Source organism: Ceratotherium simum, chromosome 11 (genome assembly GCF_057802395.1).
Source record: "Ceratotherium simum simum isolate JZ-2026a chromosome 11, ASM5780239v1, whole genome shotgun sequence".
NCBI classification, from domain to species: Eukaryota; Metazoa; Chordata; class Mammalia; order Perissodactyla; family Rhinocerotidae; genus Ceratotherium; species Ceratotherium simum.
This window is the reverse complement of record NC_141910.1, coordinates 59,189,684-59,204,072: the sequence shown is the minus strand read 5'-3', so window position 1 is coordinate 59,204,072 and position 14,389 is coordinate 59,189,684. Positions and strand designations below refer to the sequence as shown.

The window sequence follows — 14,389 nt, the reverse complement described above, 5'->3', positions numbered from 1 at the left end:
TCTTCCTCACACACATACACAAAAGTTGATGCTGTCACATTGCTCTTGGAAAATCTCTATGAACTTACATTCCCGCCAAGGGTGTATAGAATGCCCGTTTGTCCATCCTCTCACCGATAATGCATTTTATCTTCTTCGGTTTTGCTAACGTTGAGAGGTAAAGAAAATGGCATCTCGCTTTTCATTTGCAACGATTTGCTGGTAGCTTTTGGGATTCTGATTCTGTCACCCACTGGCTTTACTAGTTCGTTCAGATTTGCTCCCCCAGCGATCAGGATCAGCATTTTGATTAGAGTCCTCCAACTCTACCTGAGCCAGAAAGGAAACTGGGGAGGACAGAACCCAGTGGAGGCACTGCCCTAAATCACCATATTATTTAGAAGTGGATCAGCTACCTAGGAAAGTGGGGAGCACGTGGGGGTTGCCATGGCCTAGGGCCAAGTCCCCTGTTTTGTAGGTACCCTCATCCTTCGCAGGGCGGCCTTAGAGACTGCCTCCTGCAGACAAATCTCACAGAGGCCTTTGCCATGTGGGCCAGAAGACCTGGGGCAGCCACCCAACCCAATGACACCAGGTCGCCGAGTCAGCCCCATGAAGTTCCTGCTCGACGCTCTGCTGTGGGAACCACGAGACATTTTGGTCCCTATGTTCCCATCCTCAGGGGCAGCTGCAAGGTCACACATCCTGGATTGGGGGACACATCTTCTGGTTCCTCCTTCCCTGTCAGCCTCTATCTTCTCAGGGGAAGACAGTTTTGTCCCCTAGTTATTGTGTGTCCAGAACAGAAACCCTGGGCTCCTGTCTGACCAGGATTGGAGGACTGGGCATTCCACATCATTGCACATTCTAAGAGTCACCAGTTTTTATTCCAAAAGGAGGTTTTTAAAGAATCTTATGTGTCCACAAAGTTCTCCAAGAAAATCTAATGGGGAGACCCAACTCCAGAACATTCAGACTACTGATATTCATGATGCACACGTTGACAGAGGGGAAATGCCTCAAAGACAGCGGCCATACAGAGGAGACTGGATGGACAGGTTAGATAACCTAGCCTTCCAACTGGTTAAACCAGGATTTACCCAGAAAACAATAAAAGCCGCCATTTATTGAGCTAGGCACTGTGGTAGGGACTTTACATACTTTAAAGTCTCTTCAGCACACCCCAACAGGCAGGAATCCCTGTCTGCATTTAAAGATGGGGAGAGGGAGGATGACAGGTATATGAACTTAACCAAGGCCACAAAGCAAGTGCACCACAAAGATGGTCCAGAAGCCAGGCCTTTACCATGACCCCATACTGTCGTCTCTTTCCTGACTTCAGTGGAGGTGTGTGGTCCTTGGCCCCTCATCTCCCAGGACACCTTACAGCTCCAGGTAAGCTGGGTCAAGGGCAGTGGTCCTGGTGCAGGGGTTCCTGAGTCTTCTGGACTGGCCAGGTTTTGTAAATCCCAGCGGGCAGGAGTTCAGCCACACTGTGACACTGTTACAACCAGTAACCAGCAGATGGCAGCGTCTGCCAGCCTTCTGCCATTTGTCCCAAACCGAAAGGCTCTGAGAATTACCCTGTGGAACTTCTGGAAAAGAAGCCACCTGGCTCTCTTGCTCTCTGCCCCCTCCCTTCCCCCATGCAGCAGCCCGGGGCCCAGAGGCAGGCCGAGCCAGTGGCTCAGGTCGGGCTGTAGCCGACCCTGGTGCGGATGCCAGAGCTGTTGCCCCAGGTAACCTGGGGCAAGGCAGGCTGGGTTGAGCATGGAAAATTCCTCAGAGCCCGAGGAAGCCCAAGCCTGGGCATCAGACATGGGGCTGAGCCGGAGCCCCACCATGACCCAGGTAGCCCCAACCCAGGTCTTTCTGGGGGAGATGTTGGCAGCACAGCTCCGGCTGAGTGGAGCCCAGCACCACCAGATATAGTGACGGCCAGTAGGTGGCTGCTTCTACGGGAGTCATCACCATCTTCCCTCTCCCACCGTCCCAGGGAGACCATCCTCAGGGCAGAGCCCCTGTCTCCTCACCTCTAACCCTCTCTCCAGCTCTGAGTCACAAAGGCCAAGGGCCATGGTGGGTCCAGACCGAGGACAGTTTCCTGGCTGGGTCCCTGCACTGGGCCCCATCCTCTCACGCTCTCTACCTATCACAGGTGGACCCTCGGTGGGCATTTGACTGTCAGTCTCACTGTGCATTCGGGGATCTAAAGCTAGGAAGGCCCAGGGACGTGCAGCCCAAGGTTAGAGGCAGGATTTGAATTCCAGTCTCTTGACTCTCAGGAACATCAACCAATCATAGCTGGGGGGCATCTGTTTTATCCTCCAAAATAGCGCATGGCTGCAGGGACCCAGAACCCCGACAGCGAGCAGTGGAGGCTGAGCCCTCATCACACCTCACCTACAGGTGTGGTGTCCAAGGCAGAGCTGGGATGAGACCTTCTGAGCTGTGTGGAGAGCAAAGGCACAGGGTCACAGAGGGGACCCGCCATCCCAGAAGGGTATGGTGCCAAATAACAGGTGCTGATCACTTTCCTCAGGGCCTTGGCTTCTTTGTGTGGACAAAGCAGGCTGGCCATCTCTAAGGGACCTCACGCTCTCATCATCACCATGGGGGCGTGGAATCTGGGTGAGGCAGGAGATGCTTGCTGGAGGCTGAGCAGACTGCAGCTGGGGCCGCTGCAAGTTCCAGTGCCTGAAAGTCACTGCAAGGTGGCTCTAGCTGGCAGAATCCAAGGCTCACTTCCTAAGTGGCATCAACCCAGTGTGCCAGGCTCATGTTCCCAGATGACACATAAACTCCCACAGCAAAGGTGCTTTGAGAGATGTGGCTCTCATAGGTGCAGCATGAAGAACTTCCTCACATTCAGAGCTCTCAGAAGGCTGCCTGGGATAGGGAGCTCCCCATCTCTGCAGGTATGCAAGCACAGCCTGGGTAGCAATTTGTTATGATCCAGGCACGGCATTGGAAAGTTGGCCTAAATAACCCAAAAGCTTCTTTCAGATCCTGGGATTCTGTGACCTGAATCAGGGACCTGAGGCTCAGAGAAAGCAAACAGCTTCTGCAAGGGGTGCATGAGCGGCCCCGAGCTCTCCAAGAGAAGGATCTGGGGGTGAGAATGTGGGAACCACGCCTCCCTACCCAAGTCAAGAACCACCCCCCCCCCCAACCAGGCTGCTTTTACCCTTCTCCTCCTATTGGAGCCAATCTCACCTCTTCTCTCTGAGAAGATGACAGCTGGAGTCTGGAGTTTTGGGTGTTGGGGGGGTGCGGTTTCATCAGACTGATGGAGAATGAGAGTTTGAACTTGTAGTCCCCAGTTTTCTCCCTGCCTTCCCTGAACTTCCTGCACCTGCCTCTGTGCCTCAACCACAGCCTTCCAGTGACTGCTGGGGCAACACAGAGGACAGAGGAATTTCTCTTCAAAATGCACTTAGCAGCACGTAGTGCACAACTTCCACGTCTCCGGGTCAGGAGCGCCAGCTCCCTCCTGCCTGGCCCACCTATCAAAGGCTCCTACATCCCCCACGAGGAAGCCCCAAGCGAGCCTGGGCCGGCCTGCCCTTGTGGGCCCCACAAGGGCCACCTGCTCACAGGAGGCCTCAGCTTCACAGAGGCTCGGGGATGGAGGGCTGGGAGCTCCTGGTCTCACGTTTCTCTCTCCGTCAAGGGCCCCATCTTCACTCAGGACTGACGCTCCCTCAGGGGCCTCATGGAAGCCCTGGGCAGGGCATCCAGAGTCCTGGGTCAAGTCAGGTCCTGCCTGTGGGCCTGACTTGCTAGACCACCAGGTCATCATGTAAACTCAGCAGCTGGACCACATGCTCCTGCTAACCCATCCTGCTCTGAGTGTGTGTGGCTTCTCGAGCCATGGGCAGGCCCTGCTGCTGGTGAGGACAGACTGCGTTCCATGGCAGGTGTCCTGAGCTCCCAGCTGATGGCGGTGGCAGGAAGGAGTCCCCAGGCGAGACTTTCATAGTCTTCACCTGGACCTGAGAGTTCCTTTCTCTGCCAAGAATTTCCCAGAGAGCTAGAGAGAAATGGCAAGAACACTCTGCCATTCCACCTGGGCTGGGGAGGGTGTTGCAGACCAAGCCTCTCGCACTCCCACCTCCCCTGTGGGCAGCCAAGGGTTGGGCAAGGACAGTTGGTGACTCCAGGCTCTGTCACTCACCCGGTGACTCTGGGCAAGGTGTTGAATTTCTCTGTGACTCAACTTTGTCTATCTATAAAATGGGAATAATAACAACTACGTCATAGGATAGAGCAGTGGTGAGAGTGACACGACACGAGTTGTCGTGTCGTGTCACAAGCAGTTGGCTGATGCCCAGCATTCGGAGGAGAACAAATGGTCACTGTCATTGTTTAAGGGGAAGGAGAGGGAATCAACACGGCCCAGGCATCCCTGTGCCTCACTCCTCTCCGGGCTCGGTTCCAGAGTGTCCTCTGCTGATAAAAAGCCTCCAGCCCGGGTTTCCCATCGCTTTGCTCCGAACCACCTGACATGCACCGTACGTTCATGTGTATTCATGTATTTACTGTCCCTCCTGCCCTCACGAAAGCTCCATGCATTTGTCCTGTGCATTGCTGAATCCACAACACATGGAAGGCTACCGGCAGAAAGTATTTACTGGAAAGAAGAAATGAATGGAGAGATGGATAACTGAACAAATGAATGAATGAATGACTGCCTCACTTTACAGACCAAGAAACACAGGAGAGAGTAGTTAAGTCCTGGTGGGAGCACACACACTGGTGGGCAGGGGCTCCAGCAACACCAGCCCGCCCCCAGGCAGTCTCCTCAGAGCGTTCCAGTGTCTATAAGCTGCTTCCTTCCCGGCCATCATCATCTTTGGGTCGAAGAGCAGACTGAGGGTTTGGGGGGTGGGGGCGCTGAGCCTCCTCTGTGCCGGCCTGTTCTGGCCACACACAAACTTTCCGAGGTGGGAATCCTCCCATTTCACAAATGACATCCAATCTCAAAGAAGCTAAGTGGCTTGCTCCCACAGGGACAGCAAGGGCACAGGGATTCCACCCCATCCCTAATTCCTAAGCCCCAAAGTGGCCTCAGGGCAGGGGTATCATGGAACCAACAAACATTTATTTGGTACCCACTGTATGAAGTGTGTGCCAGGACTTTTCCATTCTCTTCTTTACACAGTTAGAGAAACTGAAGAGAGAGGATGCAAGGGACTTATGTGTGGCTGCAGGTGTAAAGGAGCCGAGGACAGCAGGAACCCACCACCAGCTTCAGCTGGGCGGCGTCTCTAGGGGGCGTCCCTGCCAGACAGCCTGCGCGGGTCCCTGCAGGGTCGCACTGTACCGCCACCACCCAGAGAGGGAGACCTGTGGTGGTGGCCTTGTCGCCGGCTCTGTATTCTCCCAAAGACAGGGTGACAATGCAGCCCCGGTCATCCCAGCCGCACACCACCCTTCCTGCTCAGACCTTCCCAGGCTAATCTCGGGCCTTTCTTCTCCACCCGGAGTCCTCGCGGAGCGACACCTCGCCAGGCCTCTCCTCCTGCCCCCGTATGTCCCCGAGTCGTGAATGGCCCAAAGTCCCAAGCTGAGCAGATGCCGCGTATCCGCGGTGGCCGCGATGGCCACGACAGAGGAGCTCGCTTGGGACGAAGCAGCTGGTGCAGGGGAACTTGGGAGCCTGGGCCGCAGTCGGCCCAGGAGCTCCCCAGGCCGGGCCCCTTCCATGGGTCGCAGTGTGGCGCCACGGGGAGAGGGTCGGGACTCACGCGGCTTTGGGTCCTGTGGCATCGCGTTGACCCCTAGCACCCACTCAAAGTGACCGTGACGCACTAACCCGTCTAGATTTCCAGTTCGGAAAAGGACGCGCCTGCCCTGCTTCGGGAGTCTGTCTGACTCAGGCCCTCTGTCCGCCAGACAGGGCCTCGTCCATCCGCTGTTCTTGCACCCCGTGGAGTGAGCCAAAACTCGCCGACGACCTCCCTCCCCTGCGCGCCCCCCTGACACGTGGCCTCCGAGACCTACCCCTGCCGGCTGCGGGCCCAAGTGCCCCGCCACCCGCGCGAGTGCGCTCTGAGGCGCCGCCGCCGCCGGGCGTCCTCTCCACCCATCCCCCGCCCCTGCGATAATCGCAGCCGGGGAAGGAAGTACAGAGGCGCTACCCCGAGGCTCTTCGCTGCCAGCCCTCCTGGCTTCTGGCCGCGCCCCAACATACCCAGTGGCCCGTTTCAGTTAGCTGGCCTCCCTAGAAGGCGGGCGGAAGGTCACTTTCGACGCACAGATGAACTCGGGGCGCCACTCCCGCGCGGGAGACTTCTCATCACCCGAGGCTGCCTCCGTAACTCCTGCTCTCCTTTAAGCTCTTGGCTCCCGCTTAAGCGCACGTTCCGCGCCGAATCCTTTGCTTTCCGACTGCCGGTCCATGTCCATCTATCTTTCTGGCCTGCCCTTTCAGCCGCTCGCCCTCTCTTCCCTATGGGTCCCTTCCCCTGTTCCGGCCACCCGCTCCGATCTTTGGGGTGGGTCTGTGGCAGGGTGGGGAACCGCAGAACCGAAGATCAAAAACGCCCCTTTGTGGCAGCTGCGCGCGCCCCTGTGTCCTCTGTGCGCCCTTGTGGCCTTTCTCTGCGCGTTGGCCAGGGGGTCGCGGCACGAACAGTAGGGGCCGAGCCCTTCCTCGGCCCCACCTCTGGCGTCTGGGGCATTACCGGAGTAGGAGCAGGGAGGGGCCCTGTGCTTCTCCGCGGAGGAGTGGGAAAGATGCTGGACGGTTACGCACGATGCCCCGGAGCCTGTAACTCCGGAGAGCGCGTTTGGCTTCGTCGCATTTGGCTCGGGCGAAGCGTGGGCGGAGGGGGGTCGCATTGCCGTGGGGAAGGGAGGCGGGGCCCCGGGTTGTGGCGGGAGCCTCCGGCCGGTATCACTCCCTGGGCGAGAGTGGCGGCGAAGCACTACGCAGGGGGGAGAAGGCTCCTGCCCTGGACTCCGCGTTAGGCCGGAGTGGGGGGCGCAGCGCTGCCACTAGAGTGTTCAGCAGGGGGCGCTGCTCCGGGCGTTGGGCGGGGGTGGGGTGGGAGAGGAGGGGGGGCCGCGGCTTGCTGCGCACACTTCCCCCATTATTAAACATTATGTTCAAAAGGCGCCGGGGGACTTCCCGGAGCCGCGGAGCCCGCGTCGCCCTCCCGCCTGGCCCACGGAGTCCATGGACCTGAGCGCGGCCGCCGCGCTGTGCCTCTGGCTGCTGAGCGCCTGCCGCCCTCGCGACGGGCTCGAAGCGGCCGCCGTGCTGCGAGCGGCGGGGGCAGGGACGGCCGGGAGTCCCGGGGGCGGCGGCGGTGTCGGCGGGCGGACTCTCGCCACGACTGCGGGTGCCTCCGCTGCCCCGGCCGCCGCGGCTCCCGGGGCCCGCGCTGCGCGACGCGCTGCCGGCTCCGGCTTCAGGAACGGCTCGGTGGTGCCGCACCAGTTCATGATGTCGCTTTACCGGAGCCTGTCCGGGAGGGCTCCGGCCGGGGCAGCCTCCGCCTCCACCTCGGGCTCTGGCCGCCACGGCCGCGCGGACACAATCACCGGCTTCGCAGACCAGGCGACCCAAGGTACTCACGTCTCTACTGCGCCCGTCCATCCTGTCCGGTCCTAGGCTGAGGCCGCAGCCGAAGCCATGCCCCCGATCGATTCCATTCGGGGCGCGGCCCCCGCACGTCCCAGCCTCAGGTGGTAGAAGGAAACTTCGCCGAGGCCCACGCACCCGAACCCGCTGCGCCTGGACTGTGGCGAGAGCCGCGGCAGCTCGCGGGGCGCGGCCCCAGAGGGCTGACCCGGTCTCTCTGCCGAGTTGCCCGGGCCCTGCCGGCTGGCGGGTCCCCTCGAGGAGGCAGGCTGAATTGGAGATTAGAGAAGCAAGGAGGTGTCCGGCCGAGAGGGACCGCGCAGTGGTAGTGGCGGCGGCTGCCGCTTGCGGCAATCTCTGCAGCTCCCAGGCCCGTGGGGGCCGCACAAATTGGGGGAAAGACAGGGGAATGCAGGACAGAGGCAGGCATCAGACTAAAGTGAATGACCCGGAGAGGCTGGTGGCATAACCAGGTAGAAGGATGGCCCTTCTCAGCAGGCTGCGTCTGGGTGGACGTGTGTAGCTGTGGGTGCCCTGCCTTGGGCTGGGCCCCTGGGAGAGCCAGAGGTCGAAGACTCGGGTTGTGTGGGGAGGAAAGGAGGGCCAGCGGCCGCGCAGGAATGCAGGCGTCTCTCTGACCAAGCGCCCCACCTTACTCCACCCTGGGCCCTCCAAAGGTAGGACGTGGGTGAGGCCGTGGTGGTTGCTGTGTGTCATCTGGATTTTATTAATCTCTATTGAAGTCATTAGAGCAGACAGATAGGGAAAATTTAACTAATTTCAGGCGGAAATGCAAGTAATTTCGGCCTTAATTCTATCCAGCCAGAGACCCAGTGTGGAAGGGAGGAGGAGAAGAAAGGCGAATATTGTTGGAAAGTAAGCGCTGCCCCCGTCGGGCCCTGCGTGGGAGCCCCTGAGGGCCTTACACCCGAGATAGCCTGGGAGAGCAGACAGAGGCGGCAGCCACCCCCTCCAGCACACACACAACGCCTACACACAAACATCTTTATTTCGGGTGCAGGGACATCCTGGGCCCAAATGGCCCTATAGTCCAGTGGGAACTTTCAAGCATTCTCTGAGGGCCTGGCGTGCCCCCTGGACTGCATGCTGGGCTACTCACAGGAAGCCGGAGTCCTGGCGTACAGGGCCAGGGAAGGCCCCAGGCCTAATGCTGCTTTGCGGGCTCCCAAGCTATGGGAGAGGTGCTTTGTGCAGGGCGCTCAGCTGGCAGAAGCACCAGTGCTCTTTCTTAGGTCGCGTGAGGCCTGGCATAGCCTCAGCCTGAGCTAAATCCTGTCCTGGGGAGCTCTGCTAGGCTGGGAGGCTAGTAAGGCCGCCTCTCCTTCCTCCCTCTTGGGGCTTGGGGGATACAGGGACAGCATGCAGAGGCAGGGAAAGGCCACAGAGGAAACTCAGAGAAAGTGCTCCACCAAGCAAGTCCTGGGGAGGAAGCAATGGGGGGAGGCGCACTAGCCCAGAGCCTCTCCTGTCACCTTCCACCCCTCCACCCCGAGCCACAACGTGGAGCAGAGCTGCCTGAGGTCTCCAGAGGCCACCGGCAGCGCCCACACTTCAGACCTCAGGAATCGAGGGCCTGGCGTCCGCGGTTGGTGAGCAAATCTCCAGTGGTCGGGGGAGTCTGCAGTCTCTCCGAGTTTGGGGCAAAACGAAACCATATGACCCTCTTCAAAAGGAGCTCCTTATCTGCTGCTTGGTGGAATTTCAGCTCTTTTTTTTCCTGAGCACATAAAGAAAAAAGTCCCCACGACCAGAAATAAAATCTCAAAGCCGGAGATAAGTCATAAAGGAGGGAAAGGATAAGCCAGAGAAGGGACCGGCGGGTCCTGGAGGCGAGACCTCACTCGGGCCGCTGCCCTCACTGAAGCAAGGCAGTCCCGGGCTGCCCCAAACAGTTCCCAGAGGGTTCCTGGCGCTCCTTTGCCGCCTTTCCCCCTCCATCGGAGGTCGCGGAGACGCTGGGAGTAGCTGAGCCTGGAGTTCCCGATCGCGACCAGCAGCGCTCACGGCCATGAGACCTTGGGGAGCCAGAGCCCTCTCTGGGCCTCAGTTCCCCTTCGGCAAAGCGAGGAGGCTGGATGCACCAGAGGGGCTCTGCAGCCCTGCTGACGCGTTCCCCTTCTGGACGAAGCGCAGGGCCCCAGGCTGCATGGGAGTCCGCGGCCGGCTGGAATGTCCAGGCGGGGCTGGGGAATAGAGGTAGCAGAAGGAGCCGAGTTTCGGGGGGGACATGAATTTTCCATTTTCGCACAGCCGGGGCTCCGCGGCTCTCCCGGGGGCTCAGCAGGGCAATAATGAGCAGTCCCCGTACAGCTGGGCTGTTTGCAGGTAGGAGGCCCCGCGGCCGGGAGTGCGGGCTCTGCTCTCACTCCGCTTTCTCTCTCCTTGTCTCTGCCCATCCCCCGCAGACGAATCGGCAGCCGAGACCGGCCAGAGCTTCCTATTCGACGTGTCCAGCCTTTCCGACGCCGACGAGGTGGTGGGCGCGGAGCTGCGCGTGCTGCGCCGCGAGTCTCCGAAGCTGGGCTCAGGCAGCGCGACTCCGCCGCCGCTGCTGCTGCTGTCCACGTGCCCCGGGGCGGCCCGCGCGCCGCGCCTGCTGCACTCGCGAGCCGCCGAGCCCCTGGACGGCGCGCGCTGGGAGGTGTTCGACGTGGCGGACGCAGTGCGGCGCCACCGCCGGGAGCCGCGCGCCACCCGCGCTTTCTGTCTCTTGCTGCGCGGAATGGCCGGGCCGGCGAGGGGCCCGCTGGCACTCCAGCTGCTGGGCTTCGGCTCGCGGGGTGGAGGCGGCGCCGCGGCGGAAGAGCGCGCGCTGCTCGTCGTCTCCTCCCGCACGCAGAGGAAGGAGAGCCTGTTCCGGGATATCCGAGCTCAGGCCCGCGACCTCGGGGCCCCGCTGGCCGCGGAGCCACCGCCCGACCCGGGACCCGGCACCCGCTCGCCGAAAGCGGTCATCGGCGGTCGCAGGCGGCGGCGGACAGCGCTGGCTGGGACGCGGGCGGCGCAGGGCAGCGGCGGGGGCGCGGGCCGGGGCCACGGGCGCAGGGGTCGGAGCCGCTGCAGCCGGAAGCCGCTGCACGTGGACTTCAAGGAGCTGGGCTGGGACGACTGGATCATCGCGCCGCTGGACTACGAGGCGTACCACTGCGAGGGCGTTTGCGACTTCCCGCTGCGCTCGCACCTTGAGCCCACCAACCACGCCATCATTCAGACGCTGCTCAACTCCATGGCGCCCGACGCGGCGCCCGCCTCCTGCTGCGTGCCCGCGCGCCTCAGCCCCATCAGCATCCTCTACATCGACGCCGCCAACAACGTGGTGTACAAGCAGTACGAGGACATGGTGGTGGAGGCGTGCGGCTGCAGGTAGCAGGCGGGCCAGGCCGGGCCAGGGAACCGGCAGCCGAGGACCCCTTGCTGAAGAGCAGCAGTGGGCCAGGCCTGTCGTCGCCAAGCGTGGATGTGCGTCGGGCTGTGGCCTCGCGCACGCACGGAAGAGGGAGAGCACACGTTCACACTCACACCCGCACGTTCACTCATGCACACATTTTCCGTGGAAGCGTCCGAAAGACCTGGGAAGAGATGACCTGCCGCTACTGAATGTCACAGCCATGTATAGTCTGCCAACAGATCACCACTGCGCCCTCTGCCCCCTTTTGGGGAGATGATGGTGTTTGTGTCAATGTTAGAATAACAGGCACTAAATCAGGTAGAAACAGGTTAGGGAATTGGGGGCTCCAGAATGGGTGAACTAAAGAGGTACTTGCTTTTTTGTTTCTGGCCGAGTGTGGGGCCTGGCCGGCTGGGTGGCTGAGTTCCCTGTGTTGCACCTGGGTCCGACTGAAGGGCTGCAGTGCCCTTTCTGAGGGTTCACGTCACACCGAGGTCACTTACTCTGGGAAGGAGTTGCTCCTACAGGCCTTCCCTCTTTTCTTTAACTTTTAAAATCTAACGTGCTCCCTCAGTTTTGAGAAGGAACATTTGTCTGAAAGAATGCTTTGTGGAGCTTCCCAGATCTCTGCAAAGATCAGCATCACCCTTTTTATCAGTTCCGATTGGGAATGATCTAGAAATTGGAGAAAATATTTTTCTTTTGCGGGGAAGCGAAATGGAGAGGCTTTAAACTGTGAGTCTGAGCTGATGGGAAATTGGGGGCTGGGTAGCATCTGCCAGGTTCTGAAGCTCATAAGCTGGGCAGCCCGAGGTGGTGGCAGTGCCTTGGGGGCATGCAGGAGGAAGCTAGTGCAATGGCTGGGAATGGGGAGAGGTGGGCAGCTATGGCTTTTTCCAGAGATCTGCCAGGAAGTTTTCCTAAGGAGCTGGCGAAGCCCTCTTTCTCAGGGCTTGAAAGAGGCAGGGAGGTGTCCGGGGGCCGGCTCTTGCAGAGGACTCAGGCTTCTCTGCCAGGTAGGCACAGCCTCTCCAAATGGCATACTCAGAGTGAGCCCACGTGTGCTTGTGCTTAGCTATCAAGTCTGTGTCAGCTGTTACATGCTTTCACTCTGTTGTTGCTGTAGTTTTGGCAGTGTGATAATGGGAAGTGAAGCCACAGAAAAGTGCTTTTGTGAGCAGAGCAGCAGGAAGGTCTGCCCCTCCCCTCTTGCTCTGTGAAGGGGCATTTGCAGCTTGGCTGCTGTGACCCCTTCAGAAGGGCTGGGCCTTGGTGTGCAGGAGCCGAGGTGGAAGCCTGACCCCGAGTCCCGGTATGTTGTCCCAGAGAGTCTTGTTGATGGTAGGATTGCCTGTCCATGTAAAAGGGAGGTCGAACATGCCAGCCTTCGTTGTTTTATTTGGTTCATTTCTGCCTGGGAGCCCTTTGTGGCCTTGTGTAAATGGTTGGGAGGAGGAAGTTGGATTCCACCTGTCTGGGGCTCTGAGGGCTTCTTTGAAAGACCCTGCAGTCCCTGTGGGTGCTCCTGGTTAAGGCTGTGCCCGGCTTTCTCCTTCAGATCCCCTAGAGGCAGGCATCCCCCCCTTCTTGTCTTGGATGCTAAGGTCCAGGACGACTTATACAAATTTTAATTCTCAGTGATTACACTCTTGAGAGAGAAATATGATTTAGATCAGGGCCCCACCTGAGTCCTTTTTATGCTATAAAATTCTCCCACAGGAAAAGAAAACACATTTATAATTTGAATTTATATGCTGTGGTGATGTGAGTAGCTGTAAATACCAGAAAATGCAACAGTCTCTTCAGGTTAAAACAAAAAAAGTCCAGAACTGGCTGCTCTGGTGCACGTCCATCCAGTGTCAGTCACTGGACAAGGATGGTCCTGTTCCATTCGTGGATCTTGCCAGAGAAGCCTCACTCGGCTTTTCTGAACTATGATTCTAATATTAGAATTAGAATTAATTCTAATTAATGCATGGTGATTGCTCTGATACCTGTCACCATGAAGAATTTAAAAAATGGCACTAAAGTATTAAAAGTTGTAGTATTAGAAGTTTTAGAAAAGGAGTTAATGAAAAACTATAGCTAAATATTATTTTGAGGAAGTTCTAGGGTATTTAATATCTTTGGACAAAAGCAAATATTTTGATACTTTTTCAGTGACTAAGAAAAACAGGTTTTTTGAAAGAAATGTTTTGAGTTACCCTGAGCTTTTCATGGCAGGAAAAAAATGTCCATTTTCTGTTTTCTCCTGATGACCTCCTCCTTCTACCAAGGTGTGTTGGAACTGACGTAGGAAGTAGGATGCAGCTGGGGCGTATTGTTCTCAGCCAGTGACTTTTCCTTCCATGGCCCCTGATGCCCTCAGTGTGTTCTTTGTTTACCAAATAAAAGGACTGCCTCCTGGATTTCCTCTGGAGCTGCGTGTACCACCAGGGACCACCAGTGCCCTGCTCCTACTCTGCCCACCCGTCTGGCATCTCAGAGTTAAAAGTAGGTGAATGGAGAGGATGTGTTTCACTTGTAAAAATGACAGCAAAAGGGCCACCACCAGTGGAGGCAGACAGGTTTTTGCTGCTATCACGTGGTTTGACTAGCTTTACGAAGATGTAGAGAAAAGGATTCTGCCAGCACGGTTGGTAGTGTCCTGCACTGCCTGCCTGTCTTCTAGGCAGTGGGGAGCAGGGCCGAATCACACAGCTGGAATCTCCAGTCCCCACCGATGGTAGAGCTGGCTGCTGACAAGCAGGATAAAGTGTGTCAGGACTGTGAGTGAAGGCAGCTCTTCCCCGAGACCCCCACCTGGGGTCACCAAAGCATTCCTCCTGAAGTAAATCGAATTTTCCATTTTGTTGGGGGAGAATCGTGCACTACTAGTTGAGATCATTTCAATCACTCTCTCTGCTGGAGGGGAGGGTTTGGCATCCCTGCTTGGGGAGCACAGGGCAGGTCAGCTAGGGCCCAGGGGGCTGGTGCTGGGTCTGCCAAACACCAAGACTGACTGGTCACTGCTGCTGGAAGGCAGACTTCCGTATTAAGGGAGACCCCTATGCTGGCAGGTGGCCACGTCCACTGATGCCCAAATGCCTGCCTGGTTGAATTCTGGCTTTCCAAGCAACGGGGCTGGTCCTCTGGAGGGGGTGGCAGGCTTCGTCGTCTTAGCTTGGGCACACAGGCTTGAGTTGCCATTCGTTATGCACGTGATCCCCTTAGACCCACTGTCCTGGCACTTTATTGCTAAAGCGTCAGGGGAAAGAGAGGAGGTGTGGATGGTGTGATCGTTGAGTCAAACCCATGAACCCCACAGCAGTGACTTCTCCCCTGCGGCTGTGGAGGTGTCAGCGGGAGCAGGGACCTTGCTATCAGTGCTCAGGAGAGTAGTGACCACCCTGTGGATGTAATCGGAGTGT

The 14,389-nt window shown here is 58.3% G+C and overlaps 2 protein-coding genes across 2 annotated transcripts in view; one reads left to right on the top strand and one right to left on the bottom strand.

Annotated features, from left to right (window-relative positions):
- Positions 1 to 6,504, bottom strand: part of HS1BP3 (HCLS1 binding protein 3) — a 48,551-nt gene extending 42,047 nt beyond the window's left edge. Inside the window, exon 1 of the mRNA XM_087437108.1 lies at positions 6,176 to 6,504. The gene's annotated coding sequence lies outside the window, so the exon portion shown is untranslated. The remainder of the gene's footprint in view (positions 1 to 6,175) is intronic.
- Positions 6,505 to 7,162: 658 nt separating this feature from the next.
- Positions 7,163 to 13,387, top strand: GDF7 (growth differentiation factor 7). The gene is made up of 2 exons (XM_087437107.1): positions 7,163 to 7,556; positions 9,997 to 13,387. The coding sequence occupies exons 1-2, from the start codon at positions 7,163 to 7,165 to the stop codon at positions 10,956 to 10,958; spliced, it is 1,356 nt and encodes a 451-aa protein (XP_087293233.1). The 3' UTR covers positions 10,959 to 13,387.
- The last annotated feature ends 1,002 nt before the right edge of the window (positions 13,388 to 14,389 follow it).

Bases quoted from the DNA above. Each gene is read 5' to 3' on its own strand.
- GDF7 (XM_087437107.1), top strand. From the start codon at position 7,163: ATGGACCTGAGCGCGGCCGCCGCGCTGTGCCTCTGGCTGCTGAGCGCC. The intron at 7,557-9,996 runs GTACTCACGTCT...CATCCCCCGCAG, and splicing joins CGCAGACCAGGCGACCCAAG to ACGAATCGGCAGCCGAGACC.